Source organism: Eschrichtius robustus, chromosome 15 (assembly GCF_028021215.1).
Source record: "Eschrichtius robustus isolate mEscRob2 chromosome 15, mEscRob2.pri, whole genome shotgun sequence".
Classification (NCBI taxonomy): Eukaryota; Metazoa; Chordata; class Mammalia; order Artiodactyla; family Eschrichtiidae; genus Eschrichtius; species Eschrichtius robustus.
This window is the reverse complement of record NC_090838.1, coordinates 46,664,112-46,681,679: the sequence shown is the minus strand read 5'-3', so window position 1 is coordinate 46,681,679 and position 17,568 is coordinate 46,664,112. Positions and strand designations below refer to the sequence as shown.

The window sequence follows — 17,568 nt, the reverse complement described above, 5'->3', positions numbered from 1 at the left end:
CCCTAGCTGACAGCAGAGTGGAAGTGCCCACCCCTCGGCAGAGTACTAAGTCTAGAAAGATTAGGGAAGCAAGCAGGCAGGCAGCATTTCTAGGAAGCCCTCCAGAGCCACTATTTGCTAGAGAATAGGCAGAGCAAAGTAAGGATTTCCAAGGGAAACAACTGTGTGACCACGTGAGATCCAGAAGGCATGGAAACAAAGAGGACAGTCAGAGTGGCTACAGCCATGTGTCCTGCTGGTCTTCCTCCTGGAAGTGGGAACCGACCCATTTTATCAACTACAAATGTAAGCTGGTCTCTTGAGAAGAGGAGAAAGTGAAAGAGCTTGAGAAATGCCTCTCTATACTCCTACATCGAGATAGGATAGAAGAAACCAAAAAGAAAGGTACGAAGGAAAAAATATTCTAAAGTGATCAGAATTAGGTAGCAGGGCAAAAGAAAGTGCCAAACAGGAGAAAGAGAAAGAGGAAAAAGTTCTAAGTCACTGAAGCTGTTTAACAAAGCTGAGATTCTTTTAGCAGAGATGATTCAAGATTCTCAGAATAGGAAACAAGATCACCGCTCCACAGCACAATAATGGGAATTCACAGTTACTAGAAGGTTCCAGGAAGCTAGCTGCTCCCCCAGGAGCAGGGTGTTTGGTGGTTCCCTGAGGGCCTAGGGACGGAGTCTCCTGGAGACCTGGCACAGCAGGTCAGATGAGCTGTCTTTCTGGGTCATCATGCCAAACTATGCATTTTTGTAACACCCATCAGGACTCACTACCACAACCTTCCTCTTCCATTGGGTCATGAAAGAATAGAGAATCTAGAATATGTCTCCAGAGTGCTGGTTGTTAACTGCTTTTAGGTGAGAAATTCCTGAGAATCTGATGAAAGCTATGTACCCTTGTCCCACATTCACAACATTTTACATATAGTTTCTCTGTAAAATTTTACGTACAAGGTTCTTCTTTGAAGAACCATTCTCTAGAGCCTTTGACATTCTGAGAAGGAAACTTAACAACTTGAGGGTGGATTTTAAAAATGTTTGGGAATGTAAATTGATACTGCCACTATGGAGAACAGTATGGAGGTTCCTGAAAAAACTAAAAATAGAACTACCATACGACCCAGCAACCCCACTACTGGGCATATACCCAGAGAAAACCATAATTCAAAAAGAGTCATGTATCACAATGTTCATTGCATCTCTATTTACAATAGCCAGGACATGGAAGCAACCTAAGTGTCCATCGACAGATGAATGGATAAAGAAGATGTGGCACATATATAGAATGGAATATTACTCAGCCATAAAAAGAAACGAAACTGAATTATATGTAGTGAGGTGGATGGACCTAGAGTCTGTCATACAGAGTGAAGTAAGTCAGAAAGAGAGAAATAAATACCGTATGCTAACACATATATATGGAATCTAAAAAAAAAAGAAAAAATGGTTCTGAAGAACCTAGGGGCAGGATAGGAATAAAGACACAGATGTAGAGAACGGACTTGAGGACATGGGGAGTGGGAAGGGTGGGCTGGGACTAAGTGAGAGAGTGGCATGGACATATATACACTACCAAATGTAAAATAAATAGCTGGTGGGAAGCAGCCGCATAGCACAGGGAGACCAGCTCGGTGCTTGGTGACCACCTAGAGGGGTGGGATAGGGAGGGTGGGAGATGCAAGAGGGAGGAGATATGGGGATATATGTATATGTATAGCTGATTCACTTTGTTATAAAGCAGAAACTAACACACCACTGTAAAGTAATTATACTCCAATAAAGATGTTTAAAAAAATAAATAAAATAAAAAATGTAAACGACATGGTGGTATCTTAACCTCTCTGATAGAGTGAAGGGGAACAGCATTGGAAAGGAAGGGAGGCTATGGAAAGCAATCGGCTAGCTATACACATGGAGTTAAAGGACAGCATCAGGTTTTCTGGGATGTGGTTTAAGGTACTGGACAAATGGGTGGGCTCTGACAAAGGAGAGTCTATCTTATGGAGGCTGGAAACAATGTGATTATCAGGGGACTAATACCCACATTGAGATTTTTAAACTGTAAAACTGCATATATAAGGACTTATGTTTGTCATGGATTGAAAAATGCCTAGAAGAGAGATCTAGTAACTCATAGGAAAGGAGAACAAGGAAAAGGGTTAAGAAGAAGACATGACATTAGACTCTAACAAATGGAACTTGAAGTTTGGACAAAGAGCTACGTGATGGTAATACAGTCTCATAGGTATCACCAAGACTTGAAGACATGGTATTCAGTGCTAGAACACTGCAATGGGATGCTGTCTTAGTCTGGTAGGGCTGCCATAAAAAAATCCACATGTTGGGTGGCTTAAACAACAGATATTTATTTCTCATGGTTCTGCAGGCTGGGAAGTTTAAGATCAAGGTGCCAGCCAATTTGGCTTCTGGTGTGGGCTCTCCCGCTGGCTTGTGGACCCCTTATATTGAGCACATAGAAAGTTCCTATCTAGCCTTTCATCAGTGTGAGTGTGCATGGGGAGAGGGAGTGAGCTCACTGGTGTCTCTTCTTATAAGGACACTAATCCTATTGGATCAGGGCCCCACACTTACGACCTCATTTTACCTTAATTATTTCTGTAAATGCCCTCTCTACGTATCCAGTCACATTGGATGTTAGGGCTTCAACATATGAACTTTGGCAGGGACGCAAACGTTCAGTCCATAACAGAGGGTGAAGTGTGGCCAACACACACAGAGCATTGGAGGAGTGACTATGCTAGAAATGTTCATCAGCCTGGGTCCATGAATTTGGGAGGGAAAGAGTGCCAGGAAAATCAGATGGAAAAAAAGAAGGAGAGAAATGATACTATCAAAGTGGTTTATATGGTTTAGTGATTTTCAAATGCTTTTAAATTATGAAACTTTTTCTTCAATCAAATCTTACACAGTAGAACTCAAGAATAAAAAGAGAAACAACCCAATGTAAAATAGTGGACAAAAGATTTGTACAAACACTTCACAAATGACCAATAAGCAAACGAAAAAGTGCTTAGCATGATTAGTCATCAGGGAAACGTAAGTTACAAACACAATAAGATCACACTATCTACTCCTCAGGACAGCTAAATTTTACAAGTCTGACAACACTGAATTATCAACTGGAAATCTCTTGCATTTTTGGTGAAAACGTAAAATGATACAATCATTTTGGAAAAAGATCTGGCAGTTTCTTAAAAAGCTAAACACACATTTTTCCCAATAACCCAGAAATTCCACTCCTATATATTTATTTAAAAGAAAGAAAATATATGTCCACAGAGATTTGTCCAAAAATGTTCATAGCAGCTTCATTATAACCAAACACGGGAAAAGCCTGTATCTACCAACAGCTGTGTGGATAAACAAACTTTGCTATATCCACACAATGGAATTCCACTCAGCTAAAAAAGGAAAGGATTATTGTTACACACAACATGAAGAAATCTCAGAAACATTATCTGAGTGAAAGAAGCCAGAAACAATGGTTCCTAATTGATCATTCCATTTATATGAAGTTCTGAAACAGGGAAAACTAATCTATGGTAAAAAAAAAACCTTGGAATGGTTTTTTTCATCTGAGGGTGGAGTGGGGGTGGGGATTGACCCAGAAGTTAGCATGAGGAAACTTCCTGGGGTGATGATAATATTCTATATCTTGAGAGGTGTTTGGATTATATAGGTGTATGTGTTTGTCAAGGCTCATCAAAAGGAACCTTAAAATTGGTGCATCTCAACTATACATAAATTTTACTTAAAAAATACTAAAAAAATATTGAACCCTAGGTAATGACATGCAAGTTGAAACAATTAGGGGTAAGTATCCTGATGTCAACAATTTACTATGAATCACAGAATCTAAGGGGTGGGTTTCTGGGAGTTCACTGTATCATTCTTTCATCTTACCTGTATGCTTGAAAATTTTCATAACAAAATCTTGGAAAAAATCTTACACAGAAGCTCAATGTATAAAATACAAAAACACAGAGTGACTCTGGTTGGAGCAGGAGTGGGGCCCCAGAGCCCCTACCTCGTTTTCTGGGGTTGTTCCTGAGGAGCCTTCCTGGAACTCTGGGAGGTGGAAGAACACAGCTTGAAATTACTGCGATAGATAGACAGCCTTCCTGCTCAGGCTGGGGATGTGGATGATGAACTCCCAAGACCAACACTAAATCTAGCTCAGGAGCAAGATGCAATAGTACCATGGAGATTTCAGGTATCTAAACACCTGCCCAAACCTTAGTCCACTAAAACCAGGGTATCATTAACTTCTTGACTTGTCCTGCTAGCAGTCTCAATTCAAAAAACGTAGAAGTAGTGAGGAAAATTGCTACACAGAACTGAGTTCTTATCAAATAGGAAGGGCTGATAGGTGACAGTAAAGTGATGAGTCATTGGGAGAAGGCTACCAGATGGCTTTGGGATTAGGGATGGACAATGAAGGGAACACTGGACATAATCAGAAGTGTATATTAGAAAAGGCTACCCAAAATGATAATCTGATGAGATTCTAACAAATGAAGAAGGAAAGAGGAAGGCATCTAAAGAAACCAAAGTGGCTGAAGAGGTAGTTGGAGCAAATAACCAGGGATGAACACAAAAGTCTTCTACAGACAACTTTAGTACCATTTCAAGAAAGCAAAAGTCAAAAACTAAGACAACTGAAAAGGATTTTAAAGATGTAAACCCACGCACATATGGTCACCTTATCTATGATAAAGGAGGCAAGAATATACAATGGAGAAAAGACAGCCTCTTCAATAAAGTGGTGCTGGGAAAACTGGACAGCTACATGCGAAAGAATGAAATTAGAACACTTCCTAACACCATACACAAAAATAAACTCAAAATGGATTAAAGACCTAAACGTAAGGCCAGATACTATACAACTCTTAGAGGAAAACATAGGCAGAACATTCTATGACATAAATCACAGCAAGATCCTTTTTGACCCACCTCCTAGAGAAATGGAAATAAAAACAAAAATAAACAAATGGGACCTAATGAAACTTAAAAGCTTTTGCACAGCAGAGGAGACCATAAACAAAATGAAAAGACAACCCTCAGAATGGGAGAAAATATTTGCAAATGAAGCAACTAACAAGGTTTAATCTCCAAAATACATAAGCAGCTCATGCAGCTCAATATCAAAAAAACAATCAACCCAATCCAAAAATGGGCAGAAGATCTAAATAGACATTTCTCCAAAGAAGATATACAGACTGCCAACAAACACATGAAAGGACACTCAACATCACTAATCATTAGAGAAATGCAAATCAAAACTACAATGAGGTATCACTTCATACCGGTCAGAATGGCCATCATCAAAATATCTATGAACAATACATGCTGGAGAGGGTGTGGAGAAAGGGAACCCTCTTGCACTGTTGGTGGGAATGTAAATTGATACAGCCACTATGGAGAACAGTATGGAGGTTCCTTAAAAAACTAAAAATAGAACTACCATATGATCCAGCAATCCCACTGCTGGGCATATATCCTGAGAAAACCATAATTCAAAAAGCGACATGTACCACAATGTTCATTGCAGCACTATTTACAATAGCCAGGACATGGAAGCAACCTAAGTGTCCATCGACAGATGAATGGATAAAGAAGATGTGGCACATATATACAATGAAATGTTACTCAGCCATAAAAAGAAACAAAACTGAGTTATTTGTAGTGAGGTGGATGGACCTAGAGTCTGTCATACAGAGTGAAGTAGGCCAGAAAGAGAAAAACAAATACCGTACGCTAACACATATATATGGAATCTAAAAAAAAAAGAAAAAAAATGGTTCTGATGAATTTAGGGGCAGGACAGGAATAAAGACGCAGACATAGAGAATGGACTTGAGGACACGGGGAGCGGGAAAGGTAAGCTGGGACAAAGTGAGAGAGTAGCACTGACATATATACACTACCAAATGTAAAATAGCTAGCTAGTGGAAAGCAGCTGCATAGCACAGGGAGATCAGCTCCGTGCTTTGTGACCACCTAGAGGGGTGGGATAGGGAGGGTGGGGGGGAGACGCAAGAGGGAGGGGATATGGGGATATATGTATACATATAGCTGATTCACTTTGTTATACAGCAGAAACTAACACAACATTGTAAAGCAATTATACTCCAATAAAGATGTGAAAAAAAATTTTTTTTAATATAAAGTGAACTATTGGAAATACAAAAAAAAAAAAAAAAAAGGATGTATTTAGGGCTAGAAGAAAAAGAGAGAAAAGTTAGGAACACTTCTTACATCAGATGGTTTAATATGAACAGAAAGCAGATTTAATGATCTCCTCTATTAAAGGGAACGCTCTTCAAACCAGAAAGGGCCAAAGAGAGCTCCTGCCCTTGAGTACAGACACGTTTAAATGTGACCATAGAAATAAGGTCAGTAATAGCTGAGAGTTTAGAAACCAGGAGAGGTGGCATCCAAAAAAAAAGGTTCCTGTATCCAAAAGGGAAAACAAGTAGACTCTGGCAAATACTGATTCATGAGTTGATGCAATCCCTGGAAAATTCTAGGGTGAATTATTACACACAAGGTTGATAAGCACTTGGAAAAGGAAGTAATGATGACTAGGTAGCAACAGGAGTTCACTGTGAACTAACTGCTTATTTTTTATTGGTTGGTTTATTAGGAGAGATTAGGGATACCAGCGACACAATTTGGCTTTCAGCAAGACATCTGCTAAGCTTTAATGATGTCTTGTTGGATTAGAGACAGAAATGTGATCTCCATGAGGGCATGGTCAGACAGATTTAAATGTCTGTTACTGATACGTGTGCATTAATGAATAGAATGCCAAAATGAAAGGGGGCTCTTGGTGGTGGTGGTGTTTAGTTGTTCTGTCTTTTTTCTTTCCATGATTTGGAACTCACACTTGTGAAATCAGAGGATGCTGGAAGGGAAAGTAAATACTTTGAAAAGGTATTTCAAAGATGTTGACAGGTTGGAACGAGGGAAAATAAATAAGATACATCTTATTTGGTACAAATACAAAGTTCTGTACTCAGATTTTAGAAAATCAATTGTATAAGTCCAAGATAGGGGATAACCTTAACATTTGGGGGAATAACGTCTATGATTCAGTTGTGTGGTGTGGCAGCCAAAAGAGTTGATGCCATCTTAAGTTTCTTTTAATACAAAAATAAAATCAAAACAAGAAGATGAGTCCTACTGTACCCTGAGCTGGTCAGATTGCATCTGAATCACCAAATTTGGTTTTACTTTTTTTAATTTTTATTTTATATTGGAGTATAGTTGATTAACAATGTTGTGCTACTTTCAGGTGTACAGCTACTATGGAGAACAGTATGGAGGTTCCCTGGGCATATATCCAGAGAAAAACATGGTTTGAAAGGATACACGCACCCCAATGTTCATTGCAGTGCTATTTACAATAGCCAGGACATGGAAGCAACCTAAATGTCCACTGACAGATGAATGGGTAAAGAAGATGTGGTACATGTATACAATGGAATATTATTCAGCCATTAAGAAGAATGAAATAATGCCATTTGCAGCAACCTGGCTGGACCTGAATTTGGTTTTAGATGAGACAGTTTAAAATGGAATTGAAATGGGTAAGGGAGATTAAGAGTCACAAACTTCCAGTTACAAAATAAATGAGTCAGGGGGATGAAACGTACAGAGTGGGGAATATAGTCAATAATAATGTAATATCTGAACAAACACAGTGTTTTAGGTCAATTATACTTCAAAACAAACAAACAAACAAATAAACTCATGGAAAAAGAGATCACAATTTGTAGTTACCAGAGGTGAGGGGTGTGTGTGTGGGGATTGGATGAAGGCAGTCAATAGGTACAAACTTCCAGTTATAAGATAAATAAGTACTAGGGATATAATGTTACAACATGATGACTATAGCTAACTCTGCTGTATGATATAATGAAAGTTGTTAAGAAAGTAAATACTAAGAGTTCTCATCACAAGGAAAAAAAATTTTTTTTCTTTTTCTGTTGTTTTGTATCTGTATTAGATGATAGATGTTCACTAAACTTATCGTGATAATCATTTCATGAGGTGTATACGACAAATCATTATGCTGTACACCTTAAACTTACACAGTGTTATACATCAGTTATATCTCAATAAAACTGAAAGAAGAAGAAACAAAAAAAATTTGTTAATGGACTTGATAAAATGGATTATGCTTAGAGGGAGGAGGGAGCTAGACACCATGTCACTCGGGAAGTGGCTGAAGGAATTGGAGATGTTTAGGCTGGAGAAAAGGCTGTCAGAAGACTGGACTCATTCAACAATGATTCAGAAGGCAGAACTTCGGCTAAAGGAAAAAATTCAGCTCAATATAGAGCAAAGCATTTTAACAGTGGAGCAATTTACAAATGAATTGGGCTGCTTTGTGTGGTCGTAAGTTCTTCATCTCTAGAAGTATGCTAGTAAAGACACCAGTCCAAGATGTACAGAAAATTCTTACTTTGCAGTTTGTGAGATGCTGGATTTGATGTCCACTGACGGCCTTTCAAGGAGGAATTCTACTCCACGAGACTCTGACTCCAACTAGTATACATAATGTCATGAAGCTTTCTACACAGCGTAAATAACCATGATACTGTAGATTACACTATTGACTGCTTATTCCTTCAATATTTAAAAATCCACTTAGATACAATATATAGATTTGGGGTTATTAATGAGACTGAGCAAGTATATATAATAAACATGCAATATTACCTTGACAGGATATGAAAAAAGCTTAACAAAACCAAAATCATCTCCTGTGGCTAAGAGGGAATGGTCTTTGGTGAGACTGGCAGCATTCACATCAGTCACATCACTGTGCACTGGCCAGATGCCCTCACAGGTGGGCCCCAGCACACAGGTCCAAGCGTCCCACTCTATCTTCTCAATCTTGAAAAGAAGGAAGGAAAATTAATATATTTTCGTAAAACCTAGAGATCTTTTTGTTTTATTTAAAAGAAACAAATGGAGGCTGAATAGTTCTAAATTATGACTTTGCCAACACCAGGCATTTGTTGTATGCTGCGGTGCCTAAGTTCTCAGCTGCATTTTTAAAGTGGTATATGCATTGTCTCAATAACACTGTAGTCAAACCTTCATATATGTTCCCCTAGATAAAGTGAACATGTTGGAATTATGGACACCTGACAATACCAAAGGTTTTTAGTTCTTACCTAGACATTTATCACTGTATATGCCATAAGCTAGATCAGGGTTTCTCAGCATCAGCCCTATTGACATCTTAGGAGGGATAATTCTTTATTGTCAGGGGCCGTCCTTTTTAGCGGCATCCCTGTCCTCTACCTACTGGATGCCAGTAGCACCACCTCCCCAGGTTGTCCCCAGACACTGTCAAATATCCCTGGGAGAGGGGGCAAATTGATCCTAATTGAGAACCACTGAGCTAGATTGATCGATGGGGTTGGTCATTTAGCAAATTATTTTTAAAAGTCACAGGACATAACTTTTCAAAGGACTGCTTCCTTGGAGGAAAGAGTAATAAGATTCTGCAGTAATAAGATTCTTAATATTCTTTATGCTCTAGAGAGACCATCTTAAAAGCTGGAAGAGCTGTTCATATTGTATTGCCACGAATATACATTTTATCCTTTAACACTGTTTTGTCTGAAATTCCCAAACAGAAGATTTGCAATTCATGTAGGTTAAATTCTGATAAAACTGAGGCTTTTCTTTCATTTTTTAAAAAAGAAAACAGTAACAATAACACTTTGTTATTAGACTTTCCTGGGGGATTTGATCTCATTTACTTTCATTCAAGATCTGCTAGTATACCTTAACGTTACAGTTTCTTTACATAAGCACTTTAAAGCACTGTTTAAAAGGGTATAAAAAATCATTAGAGAATTGTAGCTAAAATTAAAGGCCAGATTGCTCTCTTTGGATCTGGAAACTGCTTTCTGGTGCACGTTGTTAACGCACCTCGCCTCCATTTCTGTTGTTTTCTGTTTGGTACCACTGCCTAGAAGGGAAATGACAAGATAAAGATGCAGCCAGGATTTTAGTCACAACGTGGGGAGGTGCTATACATATATTTTGGCCACTCAGATTTCTCATTTAATATTCTGTGTTTCTTCTGGACACATGCAGAATTGGAACCAAAAAGCTGCGGTTCACCCAGTGACTTGGGGTGCCTGAGGCAGGGCCACAGACTCAGGTGACGTGAAGTGGTTCCCCAACAATTACCTCAGTTTTCTGAGGTGCAAGTGGAGTCTCCCCAGCTCCTTATGACACCTTCAACTGACCGCCACAAGAAAAGAAGCAGGGAACCTCCCCTCTAGTTCTAGAAACGGGCTTTCTGGCCACTGACTCCCTTACAGATACGAGATTCCATTTCTGACACCTTCCTTGTCCATCCCCAATGCCACCTCTCTGGGGGGCACCTTTCATGACCTCATTATATAGGGAGGAATGGGCGGTGAGCTGGTATTGCTCACCCTACAGTCACCCCAACAGAACACCCTTGGCCAGATCTGGACACTGTGCTCTCCAGGGGAAGCATGTCTAACGTGTGGGAAGCTACAGAAATCGCATTTAAAGTGGAACATTAGGAGTGATCCCCGTAACTATACTCAATATCCTGTGATAAACCATAATGGAAAAGAATATGAAAAAAAATGTATATATATGTATAACTGAGTCACTTTGCTGTACAGCAGAAATGAACGCAACATTGGGAATCAATTATACTTCAATAAAATAAATTAAAAAAAAAAAAGAATGATCCCTGTAACTGACAAAACCCAAAAGGCGTAAATAAACTTGTTAAAACCCCTGGACTTTAGATGGCAGAAGAGTCCTCCAGGGGTGTCTTCCACAGCACCTTGCCCCAGGCAGGTATGTCACTATCATCATCATTTTGCAGAGGAGGTGACTGGAGCCCACAGAGAGGTTAGTCACTTAAATCCCAGCCTGCTTGGCAAGCAGAGGGAAAGCCGAGCTCCAGAGACTTGGGTTGCTAGTATAGAGCCGGCTTATCTGCACCATGCTGCATCAGATGAATATAAATGGACATTTTAATATTTGTCATAGTTAGCAATTTGCTGGGTAAGCTTTGTGTTAGTTTCACCATGACTGTTTCTTAAAAAAAAAAAATATTTTTTGAAAAGGAAATTTTCAAAATCCTTCATACTTAATTGAAGAGCCTGATAATATTGGTAAGTAAAATGATGAACTACCTCTTTGGAGCTCTTAGTACTGTGCCAATACCAGGGTGGCCAGGCTGAGGAGACATTAGCTGGAGGGACTCCCCAACCAACAGCACCAGAGATCAGCCTCTGGAACAATAACTGTACACTGCAGAGGGACAAATTAACTCTTCATAGCCAGAGCCTGGCACTTCAGGAAGACTTAACATAAATTCCCCTTTGGTAGGTTTTTTTTAAACATAATAATTGCTCATCTGTCCCAAGTTGGCCTCATCCTCTCTTCACCATTTGGTCCGATTGCATCTTATTTTATCAGTAGTATACTTATTTGGGGCACTAGAACAGGTGAAGTGATGGAAAATGCTGCATTGTCTAGGCTGTGGAGTCACACACAGACCCCTCTAGGCTAGGATCACAGCTGCAAGGTCCTTTTACTTTCTTGGAGCCTTAATTTCCCTGTCTGTAAAATGAGACTGATAAATATCAGGCGAGGCTGTTGTGAGGATTGGATTATAGGTATATGAAGTGCCCGGCACTTTCCACAGATGTTCAGCGAAGGAATGACATAATTTAAAATATCCCTTACTCAAGGCTATTAAAGTTTCCCCATATAAATAAGTTAAAATGAAGACTGATCAAAGATAAATAAACTGGAGTTGGAGAGTGAGATCAATCGATCCATTAACAGTTTCCATTAATACAATGCCATTATCCATAACAACTTGGGTTTCTTATGTACTGCACATATATTTCCTTTAGAAACAATGAAAATATTATGAATGGACATGAGTCCAGATGTCTCTGGGAGTACATTAGAATACCGGGATTGTTTATATTACTGGCTCACTGAAGCTAGAGAGAGGAAGACGCCTGTCCCTCAGTGGCGTACCCTTGACCCTTTTTCCTCTAAGGAAGCAATATATCCTTTTCTTTCATCGAAGGTTACATAGCGAAAAAATGAGTCAGATTGTCTCCTGGGACTAAAAGGATGTCCTTAGTGCTAATCAGGCAATGACGTTTTGGCCATCAGGGTTCACTACATGGAAGCACTGTGCAGACTGAAAGACAAAAGCAGCAAGCCTTTAGGAAGAGCTTTTAGGAAGGCGTTAGTTCATGGATTCAAAAATTTTATCTAGGCTTTGACTTCAGCAATTAGAAAATGGTGTATGTGGCTAAGAGCACGAGGAAAATATGGAAAAAGGAAACAGTTTGCTACATTAGGATGGTCAGGTTGTGGAATGTTTTGTTTTGAAAAATAATTTCTCTTGTTGTAGAAGGTATTTTTACTATTACAAACAGTAACCATTGAGAAAGCACATTTCAAAACTTCATGTTCATAAAAAGCTTTGCATAAAATGACAGGACATGTAGAATGGGAAAAGTAATATGTAGCATCCAAATTGTTAGCTCAGTCATTGTCTCCTGGCAGAGAAAAATTAAGCAGAATGCCAACTATGCATTGCTACGTTTGTGGTATAGTAAATCCATATGTCCTCAGAAAGTAGGAAACCAGGCTAAGCAGTCAGATTTAAGAAATGGTCAAGCTTAAAGATACACAAACTATAACTCATAGTAGTGAATAATAATTGATAGGTTTTGTTAAAATGCACATACTAAATTTTCATGAAATACTTTTTAAAAAGCTTTGTGTCTGATTGTTACCTCTGAAGGTCTTATTATATGCCGTTTGCCTCTTGGAGCTTCAAAAAAGAGTTGTTCTTTGGCACCTGAATTAACTTGCAGTAATTTCCCTGTTATGATAGAATAAAGTAGGAAGACAATTAAACTCTGCATTTATCTTTTTGTTATAAAGTGATGAGCATGATTGCAACTATTTTGATTCATTTTATTCAAAGTCTCATAAACTGAGTAAAATATATGTTGAATGATCCAGAAGTGCATGTAAAGACAATTACATGGCAGGGTACAAACTCCAAAGCTATGATTTTTAAAAATATGAACCTCATAAAATCTGACCTTGGACATCCTTCAAAACTAGAAGAATCAAGCTTGCTGTGTTTTACTCTGTTGCACTGAAAGTAGCTATTTTTCCAAAGCCTGACAAAATTTTTTTTTTTGCTCTTTTCCCCTGTTGCCTCCTAGCACAGAAATGTAGTAAAAGCAAACTGCTTTGGCAAGAATTATGGCACTGGAAGCAAGAACCTCGTAAGCATTTGTGCTTACTAGGATATAAATTCTAAATTTGCCCTTTAACATTTAGAAACAGGAAGACAAGGACACATAAAACAAACTGTAAATGCTCATTCCATTCCCCCCTTCCTTTTTTTACTTGAAAATTTATAAAGAAATCCAAGACTTTTCCCAAAACAAAATGTTGAGCAAAAATAGTCTTTTGGTCGTACATAAATTTTTAATCTTGGATTCATTTTGATTAACGTTGAAAAAGATTAGATTTCTTAATTCTCCTCCTATCATATCAATGATCCTTTATGGCCTGAAAATTTAAATGACTCAAAAGATCTACTTTCTAGTATTTTTTCAGCGTGTTTTAAACGATGGAAAGTCTCAAACATATATGGAAGTAATAGTATAAAAAAGCCCTATGGGGCCAATGTCCAGCCTCAATGGTCATTAGCACATGGATGGCCCTGTTGCAGGCACCTCCTTATTCCCTCACCCCAGATGACTTTGAAGCAAATGTCAGATATCCTAACATTTCATCTGCAAATAATTCAGCGTACATATGCACACTAACATTTCCTACTCTCTCTCTTTCTTCCATAACTATTTATATCTAGTTGCCTTGAAATGTCCTTCATGGAAAAAATAATAGCAAAATAAGAACTCCGTGTTACATCATGTTCTTTAAAGTTTAAGTGGGTACCACCTAGGTCTGAAATCTAGTTTGGCTAAACTTCAGGAGTTGCAGGTCTGTTTCTAAGTGACTAATTAAAAACAAGGTTCTCTCATTTCCTAAATGAAACCTGAATCATTTCCAGTTCGCTGAGTTATATAAAATAGCGATTAGGGGGTTTGCCTTGGCTGTGAGGAGCAAGTAAATTTGAAAACGTTTTCTCTGAAATGGGCCCATCTTCCTGACTTTATGGCTCAACATACACAAATCAGAAAAGAAAAAAGGGAGTTAAATCAGCTTTGACTAGTCAGCGTTATATGAAAATGAGTAATCAGTATTTTTCCAATGAACTAGATATATCTGCAAAGTATACTTTTAGAATTCTCAAGAGTGACTGCAAATAACAAAGGATGTGGGAAAAGGATTAAAAGATTCAATGAAAACATTCTTTGAATATAGATAATTTTAGATGTTTTTGGCCATGAGATCGATACTAAGAGAACTCAAAGGACTGTAGCTCTCGGATAATCCTAACAACTCACTTTACACCACAGTTTCAAAGATCATACCTTACTTTAAAAACAAACCAAAAACTATAAAAATAGCTCAGTGAAGTATTTTCTGACTGCAGGAATGTTTACAAAACCACTTCTGCAAGCACCAGAAATGCTTTGCAGCTCCACAGACACCTGTGGGTACCTACCAAGCCCACGCCCTTCCCTGAGAACTGCCCTCGACCGTGGACTGGGCCCCTGCGGTCTTGTCTGCACTCTGGAGGTGGAGGTTGACCCAGGAGCGACCAGGCTGGAGACTGGGCTAGGCAGTCAAATCCTCTCTCCTGGGAAATTGGAATCTTAGGCTGAATCAGTGGATGCCTTGCTGGGAGGAGATGTAGCCTTTGGGACTGGGGGTGGCATTTGGGGGCAACAGAAAGTGGGCCTTGTGCAAATGAATTAGGGAAAGCTGGCCTGTGCAGAGAGAGGGGCCACAAGCAGGCACCAGACCCAGGAGAGCAGTGGGCACTGAGACGGGCTGCCTCAGAGCAGGAGAGGAGGGGAGGGGAGCTCCCCGGCTGGGTTCTAGGCATCTTCTGATTCATTCCTAAAGCCAGTTTCTTGGGAGATGTTGCTTCCTGCTCTTGGATTCTATGAAATATCCGTATCTTTCCAATAAAGTCATTCTTTATTCTTATTTTTAAATTTAAGCTGGCTTGAGTGGGTTTCTGAAATCAAGGATATGAAGAAATTTTTAAAAAATCAATTATTCTTGTGTTAGGAAGGTAGAATTATGGGTGTGTTTTTCCTCCAAATTTTCTGTACTACTGTTATTAAACTGTATTTTTTTTTTTTTTTTTTTTGAAGCACAGAGGAACTATTTAGGTCACCACTCCTTTTTTTCCCACTGCCTGCTGCTCTGTAATATATAACCACGGAAATATTGTGAGGACAGGAGCAGAAGCAAAGAGCAAAAAGTATAATTTGCCCCTGAATAACAGTAACCCTATTCTTTTAGAATCCTCACATTTTTATTAACTAGAAATGCCTATTCACACAGAATAAGAGAATTGAAAGAGATAGCTGTCCCCATCACTAAGCAGGTACAGTAAATCACACATATTGCAGGTGCCTAGAGCTTTATAATCCAGAGCGATTCATACATGTCACCCCAGTTGCTATATAATTTACAAGTTAGAACAATTCCAAAATTGGTACTAAATATACCAAACACATCAGGCCATTTGCAATGAAAATGGGAATGAGATGTCCTATCATGGCTCAAACTGTTAGTTGGTAAAAGATCTTACAGTCCTGATATTTCTGGAAATGAACTAACAGCAGCTAGAAAATACCCTTCCATGTTTTCTCTCTTTCCATATATATTTTTTCTTTCTCAGGCATTCTGTGCAGGAGCTTTTATTCAGGAGTAGCTGCTGTTCCTGCAAAAGCCTGATGAGCTTCTCAGTTTTCCTGGGACCTGAGGTTGCCATGGACACGGAAGGCTGCGGAGGCTGGCGGCTGTGCCATTCCCCACCCCTGACGAGCCAGCTGGCTCCGGCAAGTGTGTTCACTATTTTTGACAAGATCAAAGGAATGAAACAGATCCCTGCTCCTAAGTTCTGCTCTCTACCCTCTGTAGGCGCTCGAGGTCCTGCTGTGAAAAGCTAGGCTGATCTTGAGGCAGCCTGGCACATGCTGGAGGGTAGGCATTTTAGGAACTGGGATATCAGGAGCAGAAGAATATCAATATGACGCATGTCTCATGGCAACAAAATTGGAGTTAAACCAGGGAAGATTCACGGGTACACTTGCTCTTATTCTCCAGATGGCGTAACTCCTCCCTAAAAATCAAAAATATTCTGTTCTCTTCTCAGGCCACAGAAACCATTTGGTCTGATCCTCTTAACTGACTGAAGGGGCCACTTAGGATGAGAGGCAAAGTGGCTTTTTAAAGACCTTGGCCTCCTTACTCTCACTGTCTTTCCCATCACCCTACGTGCTAGTTGGACCACAGACTCTGGCTTTGGGCAGAATTATAGAAATAGTGAGGTTTGCCTCTCTCCCTGCAAACTGATGGCTCCACATTGAGGACCTTAATACCGATCTCCGCCCAGGCCCCTCTATGGTGGCAGCCCACTGATCCCGCCAAGGGCTTATTCCTCCCATCCGGGGTTTATTCCTCTTTATATCCCTACATCTGACACAGGGCCTACAACACGTTTGAAGAATGAAAAAAAAATAACCTTCCCCAAATGTAAATGCAACTGCAATGTCCCATTTCATCGCCATTTAGGATAGCTACTATCAAAAACAAAACAAAACAGAAAATAACAGGTGTTGGTGAGGATGCAGAGAAGTTGAAACCCTTGTGCACTGTTGGTGGGAATGTAAAATGGTGCAGCCTGCTGTGGAAGACAGTATGGTGGTTCCTCAAAATATTAAAAGTGGAATTATCATTTTTTCCAGAAATTTCACTTCTGGGCATATACTCAAAAGAACTGTACACCCTGTTCATAGCAGCATTATTCACAATAGCCTAAAGTTGTAGGCAACCCATGTAACCACTGATGGATGAATGGATAAACAAAATGTGGTATATACACACAATGGAATCTTATTCAGCCTTAAAAAGGAAAGTAATTCTGACACATGTTACAACATGGATGAACCTTCAGGACATTATGTGAAATGAAATAAGCCAGTTACAAAAAGACAGATACTGTATGATTCCACTTATATAAAGTACCTAGAATAGTCAAATTCATAGAGACATGAAGTGGAATGGTGCTTGTCGGGGACTGGGGGATGGAGAAGGGGCGATTACTATTTAATGGGTATAGGGTTTCAACTTGATAAGATGAAAAGAGTTCTAGAGATGGATGGGGATGGTGGCTGCACGATAATGTGGATGTATTTAATGCCACTGAACTCTATACTCAAAATGGTTAAGATAGTAAATTTTATGCTAGGTGTATTTTACCACAATTAAAAATAATTTTAAAGAAATCTTCCCAATCAAAACATATTCTTCCTATGCCCCAATTTCTCTTGGTCCTTCACTCCAT

General features: G+C 39.2%; 1 protein-coding gene across 1 annotated transcript in view; it reads right to left on the bottom strand.

Annotated features, from left to right (window-relative positions):
* The window catches only part of EML6 (EMAP like 6), a 317,613-nt gene that overhangs the window by 49,068 nt on the left and 250,977 nt on the right, over positions 1-17,568 (bottom strand). Inside the window, exons 24-25 of the mRNA XM_068564158.1 lie at positions 12,854-12,942; positions 8,739-8,915 (exon numbers count right to left, since the gene is read on the bottom strand). Coding sequence (XP_068420259.1) covers positions 8,739-8,915; positions 12,854-12,942 — 266 coding nt within the window. The remainder of the gene's footprint in view (positions 1-8,738; positions 8,916-12,853; positions 12,943-17,568) is intronic.